Source organism: Pteropus alecto, unplaced genomic scaffold (assembly GCF_000325575.1).
Source record: "Pteropus alecto unplaced genomic scaffold, ASM32557v1 scaffold194, whole genome shotgun sequence".
Lineage (NCBI taxonomy): Eukaryota > Metazoa > Chordata > Mammalia > Chiroptera > Pteropodidae > Pteropus > Pteropus alecto.
In genome coordinates, this window is record NW_006436281.1 from 401,651 (window position 1) to 422,037 (window position 20,387).

Sequence of the window (20,387 nt, forward strand, 5' to 3'; positions counted from 1 at the left end):
TCCTTGATATAAAGATCAGACACTGAAGCACCTAGCGAGTTGGAGATGCCAGCATTCAAGGGCCAGCAGTCTGTTTCTGGAGTCTACCCCCTTCGCAGCTCTGTCGTCTCCCTCGAGCATATCCCCTGGCTTCAGAGGCCTCTCCCATTTCTGCCTTTTCTCCCTAGCTCTCAAGCCCTCACCCTCTTTCCGTGAGCCCTCAGACTCACATCTGCTTATTTTCATCTTTAGGAGCAACAGACGGACAAGATCTAGAATTCTGGCTCTGATGTGAGAGCTGGATTCAGATTCCGCCCCTGCCTCTTGACCTTGCCAAGCTTCGGCGTCATCATCTGTGAAATGGGAGCAGCGGTCGTTATCATTTATGGAGAACTTTCTAAAACGCCAGGTACTATGCCAGGGGCATTGCATAAATTAGCACATTTATTCCCCACAATAATCCCATGACTAACAATCTGATTTCCTCTCCTTGTTACAGCGGAGGGTAGGCACAGAAGTGTAGGTGACTGGACCAGAGTCACATGGCTCATGCAGCAGTAGCTTCTTCACAGGTATGTGATGAAACGGTGTGTGCCAAGTGCTCCCAAGGTCCCTAACATGTACTTAGTGCTTCTTTAATGTTAAACATTGCGATTTTTGTTGTTTTTATCGTTACTGTGATCACTCTAGCTTGTTAATTTAAGTGACATTGATTATCTAACTTCTAGTTAAATAAATCTTGTAGAGTCACAGGTTTTTATTAACTTCTCATCATTTCATGATAGTCTTTTTTAAGGTCATGCTGTTAACAAAGTAAATTTGGCAAGGTATTATCTTTTAAAAAACAGTCATTCGTAGTCAGATTTAGAGAAAGAATAGTTGTTAGCAGGGGCCAAGGGAAGTGGGGAAAGAAGAATTATTTTTTAATGGGTACAGAGTTTCAGTTTGGGATGGTAAAAAAGTTCTGGAGATGGATGATTGCACAGCAATATGAATACACCTAAAATGATTAAAATAGTAAATTTTATATATATTTTTATACAGAAAAAACCACAATCATCCATTCAATTGTAAATATTATTGCAAAGTCATCAAATTAAGTATGACGCACCAAAAGAGAATAACAGGTTAAAGGTGATTTTCGTATGGCAGAGCAACAACCTGTACAGGCTCTACTGATAGGAATCATTTATAAAGACAGATTTTACGTTAGTGACTATTACCTGCTTTTCTGCCGCTGCTAAGAAATAGTGTGCCCCAAAAGTATTCTTTGAGCTTTCTTCCTACTCACTTAATTCATACAGCAGTCCTATGAGATGGGCATTGTTAATCCCTCCATATTACAGATGAAAGAATTCAGGCCCGAAGATGTTAATAATTGCCCAGGATTTCACAGCTAATAAGTAGCAGTGCCATGAACCCAGGCCGTTGGCCCTAGGGATTACTTCTCAACCTGGGTACTTTACCCTCGATTTCTGCCCTCCTCAGAATCAGAATCGTACCCTGAGAGCTATGTGAACTTGATTTGGGCCGCCGTGTGTGGTTGGGCAGGTCGTTCGCTGCACAGTGCTGTTGGCTGAGTGGAATCTGGAACCCAGCCCACACTCTGCTCATCAAGTCACCTTGAGGAAGGGCCACCATTGCTTTTTCATGTAAAGCAGCCATATGGGTTAGTGACATTCTCAGCCAGATGCTAATGGCTTTTCTCTCTTTTCCCCATTGTGCCTTCCAGAGACTCAGCCCTGACTCAGAAGGAGGACAAAATGACCAAGTTCAAGGTGAGTTGGGCTTCCTCTCTGGGTTTAAAATTGTCATTTCATTTCTCAGTGATTAGACACTCTTGTTTTTTCTTTTTTCCTTGGGAAAGATTCAAGAGAACAGAGGGCAAAGAGCTTTGGGAAGCTCTTATGTGCCACATGATCACTACTTTTTATTTTAGTGTAGTATAATTTTTGTTGTCTAGTCACCTTTTATAATTTCAGAAATAAGAGTAGGGGAGAAAAAGTAAAAAGCTTCTACTTTACTACTTTTTTTTTTATAAAACAACCATTTTTGTTTTCCCACATTTTCTTCACATGCATTTATAACTGTATATTTGTAATCATCACATAGTTAAAATTCTCAAATTATGCCTTTTTAAATTAATATTATATAACTTACATTTTTATTGGTAATAGCATCTTCCCTTGAATTGATGTAGAAGTGTGTGTGTCTCCCATAACTTTTCCCCATTTTTGGACGTTTAGGTAGTTTCAAATTTTTACCGTTTTAAAGAACATTGTAGTAAGCTTTCCTCATATAACTATTTTCCTCAAAAGGGAATTTGGAAGAGTTTCCCATTCTTTGTTCTTAATATTTTAGGAGCTCTAAATTGAGAAAGTACATTTGATATGTGGTACCTCAGGTATTCTGTATGTATATAATATTCAAATCTGGCACAACAGGGTCCAACCAATGCTTCACACAGAGAAACTATTATTAGATATTTTCACCTAAGGTATATTGTTTCTTACTCATGTCTGAGTCATGTCATATGCATGTTTTGCTTACTTATTTATATTTTTTATTCATGTATTGATTTATTTTATTGAAGTAATATACTTAATTTAAAAAGTCCACTAGTACAGGAGGACTTGCCAGATACTTTTCTCACTGTGCTTAGTCTCAGACCAGCCTTAGGAGATTGTACTTGGTCTCATCTGCATTTTTGAATTACAAAGAAACAGGATCGTAGAGTTTCAGAAAACTGCTTAAGTTCACATAGGAAACCAAAGATCCAACTGAGCCCAAAAGACTCATAGGATTTTTACTTGGATAAAGAGAGAGAGGCAAGGGAAAAAGAATTCTCCAGCCAGGGACTGAGCCCTTTGCAGGTGGGGCCTGGTTATCTTCCTGGGTAGAAGACACCACATGTAATACAGCCTCTACCCAGTCACTCTTTGGTGGCCCCTTCTCTAGGATCTCTGCAGCTCACTGAGGGCAACTGGATGTATGGCGGTCCAGTGACAAACACAGTTTTCATATGAAAAGTTAGGACAGCCCCGTACACTGATTATTAATCATGGGCGATTTTGCCTCCAGTCAATGTCCGGAAACATTTTTGGTGTCACAACTTGAGGGATGCTACTGGTGTCTAGTGCATAGAGGCCAGGGTGCTGCTGAACATCCTACAATGCACGAAACAGCCCACACAACAAAGAATTATCTGGCCCAAAACGTCAGTAGTGCCAAGGATGAGGAACTGTGTATACACAAAGCGGTAGAAGACCAGTAGCAAAACACGGGTGAAAATATTTGTAATATATATGCCGGAGAAAAACGAAAAGCTAAAACCTCTAATAGAAATTTTACAGAGTCATAAGATAACACCTCAGTTGGAGTATGAGCCAAGAACAGTAACAAATACTGAAGAAAAAGTAAAAATGGCCAGTAAATATATGAAAATATGATGAACCTATGAATTACCAAATAACCATAATACAGATAACCAAATAAGTTGTTTTTTATTAACCAGATTATCCAGGATTTAAAATCATTGGCTATACTTAATGTTGTGTATGATATGGAGACTCAGGAATGCTTATATTCTCTTGAGGGGAGGAAAAAATAGGGGAAAGTTGAAAAGAAAATCTGCCATCGTACATAATAACTTTGAAATTGCATACCTTTTGACATTGTAATTTCAGTTCTTGGAACTTATCCAAAGCAAATAATTAGACAAGAAGCTAATATCTTTGTAAAAAATTGTTCTTTTCAACATTTATTATGAAAACAAAATCTAAAACAATATGTTTTAGAACATATTGCTACTCCGGCCCTCTCCCAGGAGACCTTTATTGCAAGATTGAGGTTGCCTGTGCTTGGCATCGTAGGAGGAAGTGACATTCAAGGACGTGGCTGTGGTCTTCACCGAGGAAGAGCTGGGGCTGCTAGATGCTGCCCAGAGGAAGCTGTACCGAGATGTCACGCTAGAGAACTTCAGGAACCTGGTCTCAGTGGGTGAGGACAGGCGCCCCCTGTCTCCCACTGTCAGCTCCCTGCGGTGTTTATGTGTCCTTGGATGTGTGGCTCTTTGGAGTGTTTGAACTGGTTGCCAATTTTCTGAGCAGCATGAGACACATGGCATTTTTCTGGTCTTTCTGCCCAGGTTAAGTGTGTGTTTTGTAAATGAATTGTAAATCGACTGCTGTATGGTTTGGGCCTTTCTCAAATTGTGATCATCTCCAATTAGTGGGTCATGACACCCATTTAGGGAATTGTACCAGCATTTTTTAATGAAATAAAATCGGGTAGAAAGTATCAGAGCCCTTGGCAATAACTGCAATTGGCAGCAAAAGCTGCGGCCTGTTGCCAAGGGCAACGTGATATGTTGGAGCGGACGTGATGCAAGTAGACATTTTTTTCCAGTAATACACACTTTTGTCTAATATCCTGGGGTTTTTGCCTAAAATGTGTTTCCTCTGATGGGTCATAATTAAGTTTGGAAAACACTAATTTTGATGTTCTAACGGTGATGCATTGAGGAGCCACAATTTTTAGTGATTTTGGCCTGTAATGTATTAATTTTAAATGTTTGTCCTCACCTTTCCACAGGGCACCAGCCCTTCCCACCGGATGTAATCCCCCAGTTAGAGAGAGAAGAAAAGGTTTGGATGATAAAGACAGCAACCCACAGCCACAGCTCCTCAGGTGAGAGCCATGCCATTCTGAGTCTGTCCAGCTCCCTGTCACCTCCCCCGCTGTGACTCTGGTCTAAATCAGTGCCTAGGATTACCACAGGAGTCTCTGTATCGCTGTCACTTTTCTGTTTTACTCTTTTACAATGAATTCCCCACTCCATGTGATTCCTGTAAATGTTTGTCAGATGTTATGAGTTTGCTGCTCAAAACCTCTAGTAGCTTCTTACCTGATTCAGAGTGAAATCCAGGTACTTAAAGTAGCTTGTGGCTGCTGCTCCCTCTTCCCCTATCCTTCTGTAAATATGATCTGTCACTTTCCCTTTGTCAGTCTGTTCCATCCAGTGTTGCCTCTTTGTTGCGCCAGGCGTGTTTCCGTCTCATAGCCCTCTACTTGTTCTTTTCTCTGTCAGGGATGCTGTTTCACTCTGTATCCTGTTGGCCCCTCTCTTATTTCGCATAGGTCGTTTCTCAAATGTAACCTCATGAGAAAGGCCTCCCATGATCCTTCTGTTCATAATACTTTCTTCTTCTTCCACCCTCTTTTCCCTTACCCTGTCTTAGTCAGTGTCTAAGCATTGATCACCACTTAACACATTAACATATATTTTTATTTATCTAACTGTATTTCCACTGGAATATAATCTCAGGAGAAGAGAAATTCTTTTTTCTCTAGTGTTCTATCCTCAGTGAATAGAACAGACTTGGAAGAGGGCAGGCGAGCTATAAATATTTGTTAAATGAATGAGTGAGTTAATAATGGTTACGTGGATTTTTTTTCCTATTAGTCGTAATAGGAAAAGGTAATAGTGAAAATGTGTGATGTGAAACTAATAATAAAATAAAATATAAAAGAATTTTTATTTTAATTTATTAGCTGCTTTTGGATATATGTAGCTAGATATCCATTAAACCACATGTAATGAATACACTTGTAACCAAATTATCATTTTCTTTCTGTAGTTTTCCTGCAGCCTTTAGTAGTGAATCATAATATCTTGGTGAAGGACTACTATTTAGAATGAAGATACTAATAACCATTTTATACAAAGATACCTCTACTGCTTACAAGCACCTCTTATATTTTTCTATTCTATTGATGCTTGTTTCAAGCTGTTAAATTTATTTCAAACTCACTAAATCCTGCCTTTGTGAAAAACAATGGCATGGTCCATATAGGAAAAACTATCTCTATCCATCAATTTAACAGACTGCTTTCACAGACATTATTCCCAAGGCTCTAAATATTGACTCCTACTTGAAAAAGGAAAATTTTACACACACAGAAAGGAAGTATAAAAATTCCGAAAGTAATTAATCCCTAGGCCTTATGGCCAGTTTTATGCCTTATGCTTTTTTCCCTCCCAAGTGATTCTTGCCATGATTTTTGATCAGCATGATTTTCTCATCATCACCATCCTGTTAGTTTAGCTCTGTGTCTGGTAAAGCCTTTCAGCTTTTCAGCAAAGTCGCTGTTTCCAATCCCTTTCTTATTATGGGCAACTTACTTGAAAAAGCTTTTACTTTTATAACATAGCTCAAACTCTCACAAAGAAATCAAACTGGGATTTCTCTTATCATTCAACATAAATTTATTGAACACTGTGTGAAGAATGTAAAGTGCTCATGCTCATGGATATTACATTCAAATGGGAGAAGACACCAAAAAAAAAAAAAAAAAGATAAAGGACATAGTATGTCAGATGGCAATATGTGCCGTATAAAAACAAAGCAGGGGGAGGTGAATGGAAATTGCCAAGGGTGTGTATAGCGAATAGAGAGAATTTACTGTTTGATACTGGGTGCTAAAAGGCCTCACTGATAGGGCTTGAAGAGAGCCCTGACAAGAAGTAAATAGCAAGCCACACAGCTAATTGGAAGAACAGAGTTCAGGGAAAACATAACTCTTCTTGTCCAGTGTCGAGACTCTATACTATGCCCTTACGAGTTCTTTGTCAGATGTAAAAAATTAGCTTCAATTTTTTTCTTTTTTTCCTCCTGGAGGTTATAGGAACTTTTAATTGCTATGAAGTTTGAGAGTAGCATATATTACTACTATAAACCCTTTTCCCCAATTGTCCTCCCGGACACCTCCCAGCAGGAGGTGAAGGAGCACTTTGCTTACACTCTGAACTTCCGACACTTGGGCGATGAGGTCTTTTCTTCCAGGTGTGTCTTACCAACCAGCTCAGTGCTTCAAAGGTTCCCAACATTGGTGTAAACTCCCAATAAAATAAATCAAAGGTTGTCAGCATTGCCTGGGGACATCTTATGATAATCTGGCTGTAAGGGCTTTACTAGACATTTTGAGCATTTTGGTTAGATATGCATGTATCAGACACCTGCTACAGCAAAAGAAGAGGCTTTCAGTAAGACGCAGCTTCATTATTGTAAAGATTCTCTACGAAGTATTTTTCTTGCTCTAACTTGTAGCTCACTTATGAAACTTCGTACAATTCTAAATGAGTCTCATTAACGTGTAACGAATGGGAATCTGATGGACTGCCTCTTGGTTTCCAGAGGCATATAAATCAGACAACATGATACACGATGATAAAAATGGAACTTTTCTCTTGATTTAATAATACCTTAGAGTGTAGGCCTAAGTTTATAACCTTGACGTTTCTGAACAAAGCATTCACATGCCCCATCTCCAAATTCTCTTTATCCTTTTAGGAGACAAGGACCTAAATGATATGGAGATTCTTCAAGAGGTTGGATTAAGGTACCTGCCACATGACGAGCTTTTCTGCTCACAGATTTGGCAACAGGTTACCAAGGAGTTAAGCAGATGTCAGGATTCCATAGTAAATGTTCAAGAAACTGACTCTCAGTTGGAAAAGCAAGGTGATGCACTCTATAAATGTAAGGAATTTGGTAAAGGTTTTAGTCAGAGTTCACATCTTCAGGTTCACCACAGAGTCCACACTGGAGAGAAACCCTACAAAGGGGAGGAGTGTGAGAAAGGTTTCATTCAGGACTTTTGTCTTCAAATTAACCAGATGGCCTACACAAGAGAAAAGCCCTATAAATGTGAAAAATGTGAAAACACCTTCCGTCGGTTTTCAAGTCTTCAAGCCCATCAGAGAGTTCACAGTAGAGAGAAATCGTACAAATATGATATGTCATGTAAGAGTTTCAGTCAGAGGTCATATCTTCATCATCAGAGAGTTCTCACTGGAGAGAATCCACACAAATTCGAGGAGTGTGGGAGGAACATCAGGAAAAGCTCACATTATCAAACTCCTCTGATAAGCCACACATTAGAGAAACCCTACAAATGTGAGCAGTGTGGGCTGGGCTTCAGTCACAGCTCATATCTTCAAGTCCACCAGAGAGTTCACATGGGGAAGAAACCTTATAAATGTGAGGAGTGTGGGAAAGGCTTCAGTTGGCGTTCACGATTACAGGCTCATCAGCGGATCCACACTGGAGAAAAACCATACAAATGTGATGCGTGTGGCAAGGGTTTTAGTTACAGCTCACACCTTAACATTCATTGTAGAATCCACACGGGAGAGAAACCTTATAAATGTGAGGAGTGTGGGAAAGGCTTCAGTGTGGGTTCACACCTTCAAGCCCATCAGGTTAGCCACACTGGAGAGAAACCATACAAATGTGAGGAGTGTGGGAAGGGCTTCTGTAGGGCTTCAAATCTTCTGGACCATCAGAGAGGCCATACTGGTGAGAAACCATATCAGTGTGATGCATGTGGGAAGGGTTTTAGTCGTAGCTCAGATTTTAACATTCATTTTAGAGTCCATACAGGAGAAAAACCCTATAAATGTGAGGAGTGTGGGAAGGGCTTCAGTCAGGCCTCAAATCTTCTGGCCCATCAAAGAGGCCACACTGGAGAAAAACCATACAAATGTGGTACATGTGGGAAGGGCTTCAGTCGGAGTTCAGATCTGAACGTTCATTGTAGAATCCACACAGGAGAGAAACCCTATAAGTGTGAGAAGTGTGGTAAGGCCTTCAGTCAGTTCTCAAGTCTTCAAGTACATCAAAGAGTTCACACGGGAGAGAAACCGTATCAGTGTGCGGAGTGTGGGAAGGGCTTCAGTGTGGGGTCACAGCTTCAAGCCCATCAGAGGTGCCACACTGGAGAGAAACCATACCAATGTGAGGAGTGTGGGAAGGGCTTCTGTCGGGCCTCAAATTTTCTGGCACATCGTGGAGTCCACACGGGAGAGAAACCATACCGATGTGATGTGTGTGGTAAACGCTTCAGACAGAGATCATACCTTCAAGCCCACCAGAGAGTCCACACTGGGGAGAAACCATATAAATGTGAGGAGTGTGGGAAGGTCTTCAGCTGGAGCTCATATCTTCAAGCCCACCAGCGAGTTCACACAGGAGAAAAACCGTACAAATGTGAGGAATGTGGGAAGGGTTTCAGTTGGAGCTCAAGTCTTATAATTCATCAGCGAATCCATGCTGATGATGAGGGTGAGAAGGGCTTTCCCTCAGAGAAATCCTATGGGAAAGAAGGTCGATGAAATTATATGTTTTAATACCTCAAATGGGTGCTGAACTAGTTCAATTATCAGACCTGTCATAGAAGACAGAACATTTGTTTTATAAAAGAGTGTTTCAGCCAGAGAGTGACATGTCACAGTGGTTGCATGACCACAGAGCAGAGAAACCTCATGAGTGGAGACAGGACTTTGTGCAGAATCTTGGCATTTAGCAGATATTTATTACACAGAAGAGAGGCTTAGGAAGGGTGAATGACCTGGAATTAGCCTGAAATACTAAAATGGAAATACCAGGATCTGTACCACTAGAACATAGGCGCAGAGAGGGTAACAACTTTGTCAATTGCCAAATTTCTGTGTTTTCAGTGCCTCACACATTGTAGATATTCAATACTTGTTAAACGAGTAAAAAAGAACAGTCATTTCAAATTTTTATTCACTTCATCTCCAGATATTTCTATAAGATTGTACTTAGAAGAAGAATTCTGCAAGCTTGGAGGACAGTTAAATGAGACACACGGGCTCATTTTCCCAACCTGCAGGTCCCGTGAATTAGTATTTGTCAAACTGAAGGTTGTAACCGTTAGTGGGTCCAGAAATCAGTTCAGTGAGTTGTGACCAGCACTTTTATATGCTAACAATTGAGGTAGAATTTGCGCACAGTAATATGCATAAATATCAAGTTTACAGCTTCCTGAATTTTGGCAAAAATGTACACTTGTGTAATCATCACCAAAATACAATATTTCTGTTAAACCAGAACTTTTGGGGGTGCACATTTCCAGTCAATCCCACCTCCAGGGGCAACAAGAAGTATTATGGTTTCTATACCATCAATTAGGTCTATTTTTGAGCTTCCTGGGGGTTCAGTATACACTTTTGTGTTTAGATTCTTCTGATCAAATATGTGGTCATCTCAATGGATTCAGAGAAAGCATTTGACAAAATTCAGTATCCATTCATGATAAAAAAAAAATCCTCAATGATATAAAAGGCACCTATAAAAATTTTACAAGCTTACATCTTTAATTAAGGAATAATTTATATGCAGTAACATTGACTCTCCACTGTATTGTTTTGGGTTTGGCAAATACTGCTGTATTAACACAATAATCAGTTTAACACAGTTTAACAGTTCAAGCACCATGCTGAAATTTTTTTGTGCTTTTGTAGTCCTCTCCCCCATGCCTTTTTTCTGTCTGCAGAGTTTACCTTTCCACAATGTCATATAAATGTAATCACACAGTATATAACCTTTAAAGTCTGGCTTCTTTCACTTAATGCTTCTGAAATTCATCGATATTGATATATATATCAGTCATGCCTTTTATTGCTGAATGACATTCAGTTGTATGAATGTATCATATTTTGTTTATCCATTTATAATTTGAAGACTTTGGGTTTCCAGTTTTTAGTGATTGTGAAGAAAGCAGCTATAAACATTCACAGACAGGTTTGTGTGTCAACATGAGTTTTCTTTGTCTTAGTACATACTTAAGAGTATGCTGAGTTGTATGGTTAAGAGTATGTTTAACTTTATGAAAACCTTGCAGACTTCTAAAATGGACATACTATTTTGCATTCCCACCATGCATATCAGAGTTTTATTTTTGTTTTTAGCATTTCAATAGATTTATAGTGGTATCTTCACATTTTGACTTTAATTTATATTTTTCTAATGACTGTGTTGAGCATTTTTATATATGAATATTTGGTATCCATATACCTATTTTCTTTTGTGAACTCTTCTTGTTCTTGATTTTTGATAGTTCTTTACATGTTCTAGATACATGTCGTTTGTCAGTTATGTATTTTGCAAATATTTTATCCCTGTGTGTGGATTATGTTTTTATTCCATTAACAGAATTTTTCACAGATGGAGTTTTTTTTTAAGTTTAATAAAATTCAATTTTTTGTCTTCCATGGATTGCGCTTTTGGTTTCAGCTATAAGAATTCTGCCTAATCCAAGGTCGCAAAGATTTTTCTCCTTTTTTAATCTAAAGGTTTTATGTTTTCTAGTTTTACACTTAGGGCTGTGATCCATATGAGTTCATCTTTATAAAGTATGAGGTCAAGGTCTATCTTTTTTTGCATATAAACAGCCAAGTAAGTGTCCTTTCGACATTGAATTGCTGTCGCACCTTTGTGAAAAATCTATTAACCTAATATGTGTGGGGTCTTTCTGTTTTCTATTTGGTTCCAGTGATCTGTGTGTCTATCATTTTGCCATATGTAATTTTATACAATAAGTCTTGGAATCAGAGTATGAGTCTTCTAACTATGTTCTCCTTTTTCAAAATTATTTTGGCGATTCTAACTTGGTTGGTTTTCCATAATTTTTAGAATCAGCTTTGTGATTTTTAAAAATAAAACCCTTGCTGGGAGTTTTGTTGAGGTTGCTTTGAATTTGATATCTTAACAGTATTGAATATTCTAAACCATAGACATGCAGTATTTGCCTATTTGTTTAAGACTCCCTGGAGTTCTTTCTTCAGTAGCTTGTAGTTTTCAGCATATAGATCCTGTACATATTTTATTAGATTTATTCTTGAGTATTTCATGTTTTTTGGTGTATAATTAAATGGTACTATTTTTCAATTTTTAATTTCCAATTATTCATTTCTAGCATATAGAAATAGTTGTTTTATATTGACCTTGTATCCTGCAATCTTGCCAAGGTTGCATATTAGTTAAAGTAGCCATTCTATAGATTCCCTGGGATTTTCTGTATAGACCCTTATGTCTCTGTAAAAACTTTTATTTTTCCCTGATGGTTGATAGGCATAGTACAGCAACTCTGCTGTGACATGAAGAAAGTCCCTGTAAGTCCTCCCAAAGTTAGGTTTGGTATGATCAGAGGAAGGGATGATCAGAGGATGGCTGTCAAGGAGACGGTCCTAAACGGAGAGCAAGAATATTCAGTGTTCAGACATTTTATAGAGTGGGAGTCCTGCCTGCATGAAGTTTGAAAGAGGGGGTGGAATGGCACATGCCCTTGTGGAGTGGTGATTGGGCCTTAGCAGGATTGTGGAGGGGAGGCAGTGGGCAGAAGATGATGCTTATAGCTTGCTCACATTTAATCGAATGTCCATTTCTTTCCTGTTTTTTGTTTTTGTTTTTTAATTCATTCCTGACATTTGGGCTAGTATCGCAACCTCCAGGTTTTCCTGTAAATAAACTTGTATTTGGAAGAGACCACATTTGCAAAGTCGACCTAAAGCAATTATGATAACTCTCTGGGCTGGATAATAGCAATTCAGGCAGCAGAAAGAGTCTGGTGAAGAAATCAGTGGCGATTCAGGAAATCTTTTGGAGAATTTTAGTAATTTGGTAAAATCGTAGACTATTCTGGTTTGTCTTATATATTGAATTTTTCAGGAGACCCTATATTGTTGACCTACGAAAAACCAGAGGTGCTCTTCAACGGTCCACGTTGAGATGCCAGTTGATAGTCTGATGCAGTATGTTAACCAGTTGCCATAGCAGCTATGGGCCCAACCAGTCAATAAGAGTTATCTTTTAAGAGTATACTTGTCAGCTGCTAAGAGTAGTTTATATCAGAACACATAGGGAATTGTTGGCTATTGTGTGGTTAAGTGACTCCAACAGGCATAAGACTTAGTTGCAAGGCCTTCCACTGTAAAGGAGTCACCAGGTGAGGTGCGGCATCACTTGTTGGATGGCTTTTTGAGTAGTCCTGTTGGGCGGCCCCCATTCAAATTAAAATGACTTTTAGTGACTTTCATCAAATAAAAATTTTTAAAAAAACTTGTAAAGGGAGAATTGCAGCCAAAACTCAAATAGGACAAGTAGGTAGTAGGCTTGTTTGAGAGAGATGGGAGCAAAGAGAGTCACTACTTATGACTTAACTGGATCTAACATAGAGCTGCTTTCTGTGAGCTAAATTATGCCCCCAAATCTGACAGAAATGGTTGGACCCTAGATCTTTTGAGTCATGATAGATCAGCCATGGTCAGACTCTGGTAATCATATCAAATGTTTTATGCAAGGACTTCATGAATTTCTTTGCTTAGTACAGGTTCATCCATGTAATGCCATACTATCACTCAGTGCTTGGGGACAGTGTAAGCCCTTGAAAGTCCTGTCTGCATACATTTTGAACCATACAGGCTGCCGAGATGGGTTATAGATAAATGAATGAATGTACACTGAGATCCTTCAAAGGTAAATGTAAATTGTGGCTGTGATACTGGAGAAATGGGGACAGAGTAAAACATACTGGCTGGATTAATAACTGAATTTCAATAATATTCAGGGTAGGAGCCTTATTGGAGGTAGCACTACACTGAGATTGTAGTCTGCCTAAAAGGCCATTCATTTTCAGTAGGCTTAAGGACGGGCCAGATGGTGCTGTCGAAGGGAGAAATGGCATTTTAGAAGAGGGAATGAGGACTTCTTGTGGGTCATAATTTCTTAATACTTCTTTAATTGGATATAATGGGTATTTACCAATTTAATAGGAAGTAGCAGATTCCCTGAGGTCTGTTTAGCATGGCCAATTGTAAGTGAGGGCATTGGATTTGAGCTTTTGAACAGGTTTTACTTCTCTGACACCCAATGTGTGGGGGCTTTCCATACCCCTTCTCCAGCTCTCCAACATCACCTGGATATCTGGTGATTCAGTTCAGTTCTGACACTAAAAACCCAGTTATCCATAGGCCTCACAGGTTAAGGGCTCAGACCCACAAGGCTCTCCCACTTCAGAGTCTAGTTGCAAGCCCTTGGGCCTCCCATACTTCTGACAGACTAGCTATAAATCAGAGATTTCCACAACCTCCTCGAGTTTAATAATTTGCCATAACAACTCATGGAACTCAGGAAAATAGTTTACTTAATATTCCAGGACATTATAGAGGATACAACTCAGGAACAGCAAAATAAAAGGACATAAAGTGAGGTATGAGTGTGGGGCTTGGTGCTTCCATGCTTCTCTAAATGTGCCATCCTCCCAGCATTTAGATGTGTTCACCAACTTGGAAGCTTCCCAACCCCATCATTTAGGGGTTTTGTGGAAGTTCCATTGTGTAGACATGATGGTTAAATTACTGAACATGAGTGAGTGAACTCAACCTGCAGACCCTCTTCCCTTCCTGGAAGTCAGGATGAGGAACTGAAAGTTCCAACTCTAATCATGCCTTGGTTTTCCCAGCAACCGGCCTCCATCCTAAAACTACATGAGGACCCGTCAAGAGTTGTCTCATTGGGCCAAAAGAGACTCCTATCACACATTAAATTCCAAGGGATTTAGGAGCTCTGTGCCAGGAACTGGGGATGAAGACCAAATATATATTTCTTATAACAATATCACAGGTCTTAAACTAATATAAATGTTCATTAATTTGAGCACCTAACTTAAGATGGAGATGGCAGTTTCACTGGGGTCATGACAAGTTTATTACTGCCTATAAGAGAAAGGTATTGGAATGTCAAAGACTTAGTGTCCAGCGATATTCCTAATAGTGAGGCGTTTTCCCCGTTTAAATTTTGAAGGGCCACCAGACAGACACCAATGTGACCTACTCAAAATCAATAAAGTGATAAAATTAGTTATTGAGTATTTTATGAGGACCAAAATGCCACCAATGAATCATATTGGTGTGAATTTCTAGGAGGTGATCAGAGCACCGAGAACTGCTTGGTCCCTACCCGTGGCAAGAGGTAAGGGATTGCTATTGGTGGAGGCTGGTAAAGGGGTAATGGACATAGGGTTCAGTGAAGCTGTGGAGGAGGGCCTTGGGTATGTCAATTGGCGCCATGGTAGCTGGTGGGTACGTAGGGATATTAAGAGTCATGTTAGGACTAAGTAGCTATTGTCTGACCTCTTGGGAGTAAGGCTTGCATCTTTGAGATGGACTTTTCTGTGGTCCAAATGATCGGGGAGTCTAAATCCATGAATTTCCAGTACCAGAGTTTTGAATGGGTTCGGGGATGCGGGGCATTGTTTGGTGGGCCATATTTTTGTTTTTGTAATAACCACAATAATTTTTAAGTTTTAGCTTGGCCACTCCGGGGTTAGTACACAGTGACATTCAAGACAGCTTTATTTGTTGCTATTAGTTCTCATTAAGTGTTGCTATTAGTTCTCATTAGTTCTCATTAAGACCTCAGTGGTGCCCTGGTTTAGTAATGACAGTAATGAGGCTTGATAATTGGGAGCAGCTCCTTGCATATTCCATAATTCTTTTAATTTCTGTGGAGACTATAAAAATGTTCCTTCTTTTATTCCTGACATTGGTGATTTTGTTTCTCTTTTTTTTCTTGGTTATCATGGCTTGAGGTTTATCCATTTTCTTGATTTTTTCAAAGAACTAGCTCTTGGTTTTCTCAACTTCCATTTTCAATTTTTTAAAATCTGAATTATGTTCTTCTGTTTGCCTTTTGTCTACTATGCTCTTCTTTCCTTTAGAAATAAATGATAAAGATTTATTCAAGGGTCTTTTTTTTTTTTTTTTTATGCTTACAGCACCTGGTCTTCCTAGTACTAACAGGCCCGACCCTGCTTAGCTTCTGAGATCAGGCATCAGGCTTGTTCAGGGTGGCATGGCCATAGACCATGGACTATGGCTCCACTGGGGCGTGAACCCAGGACCTTCTTCGTGGAAAGCAGACGTGCTAAACCACAATACTATGGAACCACATCCTATTCAAAGGTCTTAAGGTTTGCAAAACGAAAACACAACTAGGCAATATCCAGTATTTTGAAGAAGAAAGAAAAAACTAAGAGTTTTTATAATAAAAGGTACATCCTGAAGAAGAATCAGTCCTGCATTCTTAGCCTCTGGATTGGTCTGAGATGTTTGTCCTCTAGGGGACTGGTGGTCTGGATCCTGGATGTCAGCGGGTCTGACTAATGCATGTCAGGTGGTCAGGGTACGTGAATATTCTTTCCTTAGTCTTTCAGGAGTTAATCAGAGGGTTTTCTGGAGGCCTGATGTATATCCAGGCATTGTCACAGGACTGGAAAACACAAAAGTTTAAGTTACCAGGCCAGTTAAAACAGGAATAGAATCCTTTCCTTATGCTCAGCCTATTCGATGTTAGTAATTCAGCAGCTTTACTATAGTGACTCCTGTCGATGTAAAAACATCCAAACCTGTTGTGAATTTTTTATGAGTTTATTTGAGCCTGCTCTTCTACTTTTTTAAGATGGAAGCTAATCTCATGATTTGAGATTTTTTTCTAATATAATCATCTAATTGTATTTATTTCTCTCAGCACTACTTTGGCTCTATAGTACAACTTTTTTTTTATGTTGCGCTTTCATTTTCTTTTGATTCAAAATGTTTTCTGATGTTCTTTGTGACTGACTTCTTCTTTGACCTTTGGATTATTTAGTAATCTGTTTTAAAATTTCCATATATTGTGGGATTAGTCAGGTATCTGTTCCTAATTAATATTTTAATTTCATTGTGATTAGAGCACACATTTTATATAATTTCAGTTATTTTCAAGTTGTTAAGGTTTGTCTTATGGCCTAGAATATGATCCCTTTTAGTGAATATTATTCTGTGTGTATTTAGAAAGAATATATATCCTACTGTTGTTGGATAGAGTAGTCTATAGATATCAGATCGATTAGGTCAAATTTATTAATCATGTTGTGAAGGTCATCTATAGCCTTACTAATTTTTGGTCTACTTGTTCTATCAATTGCTGAGACAGGGGCGTTTAAGTTACCATATGTAATTATGGATTTATCTGTTTCTCTTTTGAATTCTGTCAGTTTTTCTTTGGCTACTTTAGAGCTCTGTTGTTAAATCTATAAATATTTAAGATTCTTGATGAAATGACCTTTTTATCTTTGTCATTATGTAATATTCCTTCTTTTGAGGTCTACATTGTCTGATACTGATATTAATATTTATATAGTCATTGCTATTTATTATGATTAGTGTTTGCATGGCATATCATTTTCCATCTTTAAAATTTTTAACTTATCTTTATCTCCAGAAGGTCTATTTGGTTCTTTTTGAGGGTTTCAATCTACTTGCTAAAGAACTCATACTGCTCATCTAGCTGTTTTTTCAATTCTTGAAATTGTTGACATGATTCGTTTTGGATCTCACTGAGTTTTATCAGAAGCACCATCCTGAATTCTCTGTCATTTAAGTCGCATATTTCTATGTCTGAAGCTTATTTTCTGGAGATTTTTCTCTTTCTTTCTGAGATGCCTTGTCACCTTGGTTGTTCATGGTGTTCAATGGACTATTTCTCCGCCTGGGCATTAATAGAAGTGTTTTCTGCTTCTTTTTTTTTCCAGAAAGAAGATCTATTATATAATGGTCCCTAGCCTGTTGCAAAGAAGGTATTTCTCTTTTGGTTTCCAGTAGGTAGCATCTAAGCCTCTTGGATCGCGGCTTTGTGTAAAGTCTTAATAATGTCTCTTTTTTTTCCTTATAGATGTTTAATCACATCCGCTACCCTCAGTCTCAGTTCCTGTCAGTGTTAGTAACAGTTTCAGTAGCGTTTGCTCAGATTCCCCTAGGGCTCCGCGGTGATCGGTCTCAGAGGGTATGGGGGGAGGGGTCCTCTGTATTGAGGGTTGGGGGCTGAGGCTTAGCCTCGGTTTTGCAACCGTGGCTGGTAAAAATCAACTGTTGTTTCTTTGCTGTCCCCGCTTTTCTGCCGTCCCTTTTTCTCTGCCTTCTGTCCTAACGAATGGTCACTGCCACCAGTGGTGTGGAGCTCACAACTCTTCTAGGCAGGGCTGTTCAGGGAACTCACTGCTCCTTTTCCCTTCCCCCTCCTTTTATAGGTAGCTCCTGTGGCTGTGAGAGGCAGCTTCTTTGTTTCTCTCAGTCCACTGCCTGACTCCTGGGGTTCTGACCTGTGGTAGCTCTTAGACACAGATCCCACGCTCAGACATGCTGGTGTGCAGTTTGGGTGTTTTTTGTTGAGTTTTAGATGTTCAGCTTATTGTTGTTTCAAGGGGAGAGATCTGGGAACGTCTCTCACTCCGCCACGTTTAATCCAATCTCCTAAAATTTTAACTTATTTTGATCTTAATATTTAGTGGATTTCTCATAGACAACCAATTGATTAGATTATTATTTTCATCCACTCTGACTCCACATCTTTATTTGGTATGTTTTAACCATTTACATTTAATGTAATTATTGATATGGTTAGATTTAGTTCTTTTATTATGTTTTCTGTTTATCTCTAATTTTTGTTCCTTTGTCCTCCCTTCCTGTTCTCTTTAAATATTGTTTTAATTTTGCTTGAAAAAATAATTTTGAATGACTTAAAAGTTGATTAAATTTTATTATTTTGTATTTATATAAGTTGCTGAATTTCACATGTAATTTAATACATTCCAATTTATACATGTATATGAATCACATTAAGATTAGTCAGCAAATACAATTACAAAGTTAAATGTTAGAATTTAAAATTTTTATTTTACTATAGTAACAACATGAAATTTACCCTCTTAACAAATTTTTAAGTGTACAATACATCATTGTTGACTGTAGTTACAATGCTGTACAGCAGGTCTCTGGAACTTACCTGTCTTGCTTAACTGAACTATATGCCCATAGATTAGTAACTTCCTGTTTCTCCTCTCTCCCCAGCCCCTAGCAACCACCATTCTACTTTGTGTTTCTGTGAATTTGATTACTTTAGACGTCTCATATAAGTGGTCTCATATTTTATTTATTTTTGTGACTGGCTTATTTCACTTAGCTAATGTCTTTAAGGCTCATTCATGTTGTAGCATATTACAGGATTTCGTTCTTCTTAAAGGCAGAATAATACTACATTGTATGTCACATTTTGTTTATCAATTCATTTCTCAATGGACATTTGGGTTGCTTCCGCCTCTCAGCTAGTGTAAATAGTGCTTCTATGAACATAGGTGTTTAAATATCTCCTTGAGACCCTACTTCCAATTATTTTGTATACATTCCCAGAAGTGGGATTACTAGATCACATGGTAATTCTATTTTTAATTTTTTGAGGAATCTCCATACTGTTTTCCATAGTGGTTGCACCAATTTGCATCCCACCAACAGTATGCAAGGATTCCAATTCTCCTATATCCTCTCCAACACTTGTCTTTATATATATATGTATACACACACACACACACACACACACACACACACACACATCCTGACAGGAGTGAACTGATATTTTGTTGTAGTTTTGATTTGAATTTCCCTGATGATTAGTGTCATTGAGCATTTTTCATATACCTTTTAGCTATTTAAGTGTGTGTGTGTGTGTGTGTGTGTGTGTGTGTGTGTGTGTGTGTGTGTGAGAAATATCTATTCAAGTTTTTAGTCCATTTTAAAAATTGAGTTGTAAGACTTTCTTATATATTTTGGAGATTAACACTTTATCAGATATGATTTGCAGATGTTTTCTCCCATTCTGTAGGTTGCCTTTTCACTATTGATTGCTTACTTTTCTTTAGTTTGGTATAGTCCCACTTGTTTATTTTTGTTTTTGTTCCATAGGCTTTTGGTGTCTTATCCATGAAACCATTGCCAAGACCATTGTCAAGATTTTCCTCTACTTTTTCTTCTAAGTCTTACATTTCAGTCTTAATACATTTTGAGTTGATTTTTGTGTATGATGTAAGATAAGGGTCCAATTTTGTGTGGATATCGTTGTCTCGGCACCATTTCTTGAAGAGACTATCCTTCCCCCATTGTGTGTTCTTGGTGCCCTTGTTAAAGATTAGTTGGTCACGTATGCGTGTGTTTATTTCTGTGCTTTCTATTCTGTTCCATTGGTCTATGTATCGGTTTTTATGCCAGTACTACACTCTTTTGATTACCATAGCTTTGTAACATAGTTCGAATCAAGAAGTGTGATGCCTCCAGCTTTCTGCTTATTTCTCAAGATTACTTTGGCTATTTAAGGTCTTTTTTGCTCCCATACAAATTTTTTGGATTGTTTTATCTATGTGAAAAATGCCATTGGAAAATGATAGGAATTACATTGAATCTGTAAGTGACTTCGGGAAGTATGGACATCTTAAAAATATTAATTCTGCTGATCCACGAACATAGGATATTGTTCCATTTATTCATGTCTTCTTCAGTGTCTTTTATCAATGTCTTATAGTTTTCAGTATACACTTCTTTCATCTCCTTGTTTAAACTTATTCCTAAGTATTTTATTGTTTTGATGCGATTGTAAATGGGATTGTTTTCTTAATTTCTCTTTCTGATTGTTGTTAATGTGTAGAAATACAATTAAATTTTGTATGTTGATTTCGTA

General features: G+C 38.3%; 1 protein-coding gene across 1 annotated transcript in view; it reads left to right on the forward strand.

Moving 5' to 3' along the window:
- ZNF45 (zinc finger protein 45) overlaps positions 1 to 20,387 on the forward strand; it is a 57,356-nt gene that overhangs the window by 20,905 nt on the left and 16,064 nt on the right. The window contains exons 4-9 of the mRNA XM_025046703.1: positions 232 to 388; positions 479 to 551; positions 1,712 to 1,757; positions 3,852 to 3,978; positions 4,573 to 4,668; positions 7,332 to 9,149. Coding sequence (XP_024902471.1) covers positions 1,743 to 1,757; positions 3,852 to 3,978; positions 4,573 to 4,668; positions 7,332 to 9,149 — 2,056 coding nt within the window. The 5' untranslated portion in view covers positions 232 to 388; positions 479 to 551; positions 1,712 to 1,742. The remainder of the gene's footprint in view (positions 1 to 231; positions 389 to 478; positions 552 to 1,711; positions 1,758 to 3,851; positions 3,979 to 4,572; positions 4,669 to 7,331; positions 9,150 to 20,387) is intronic.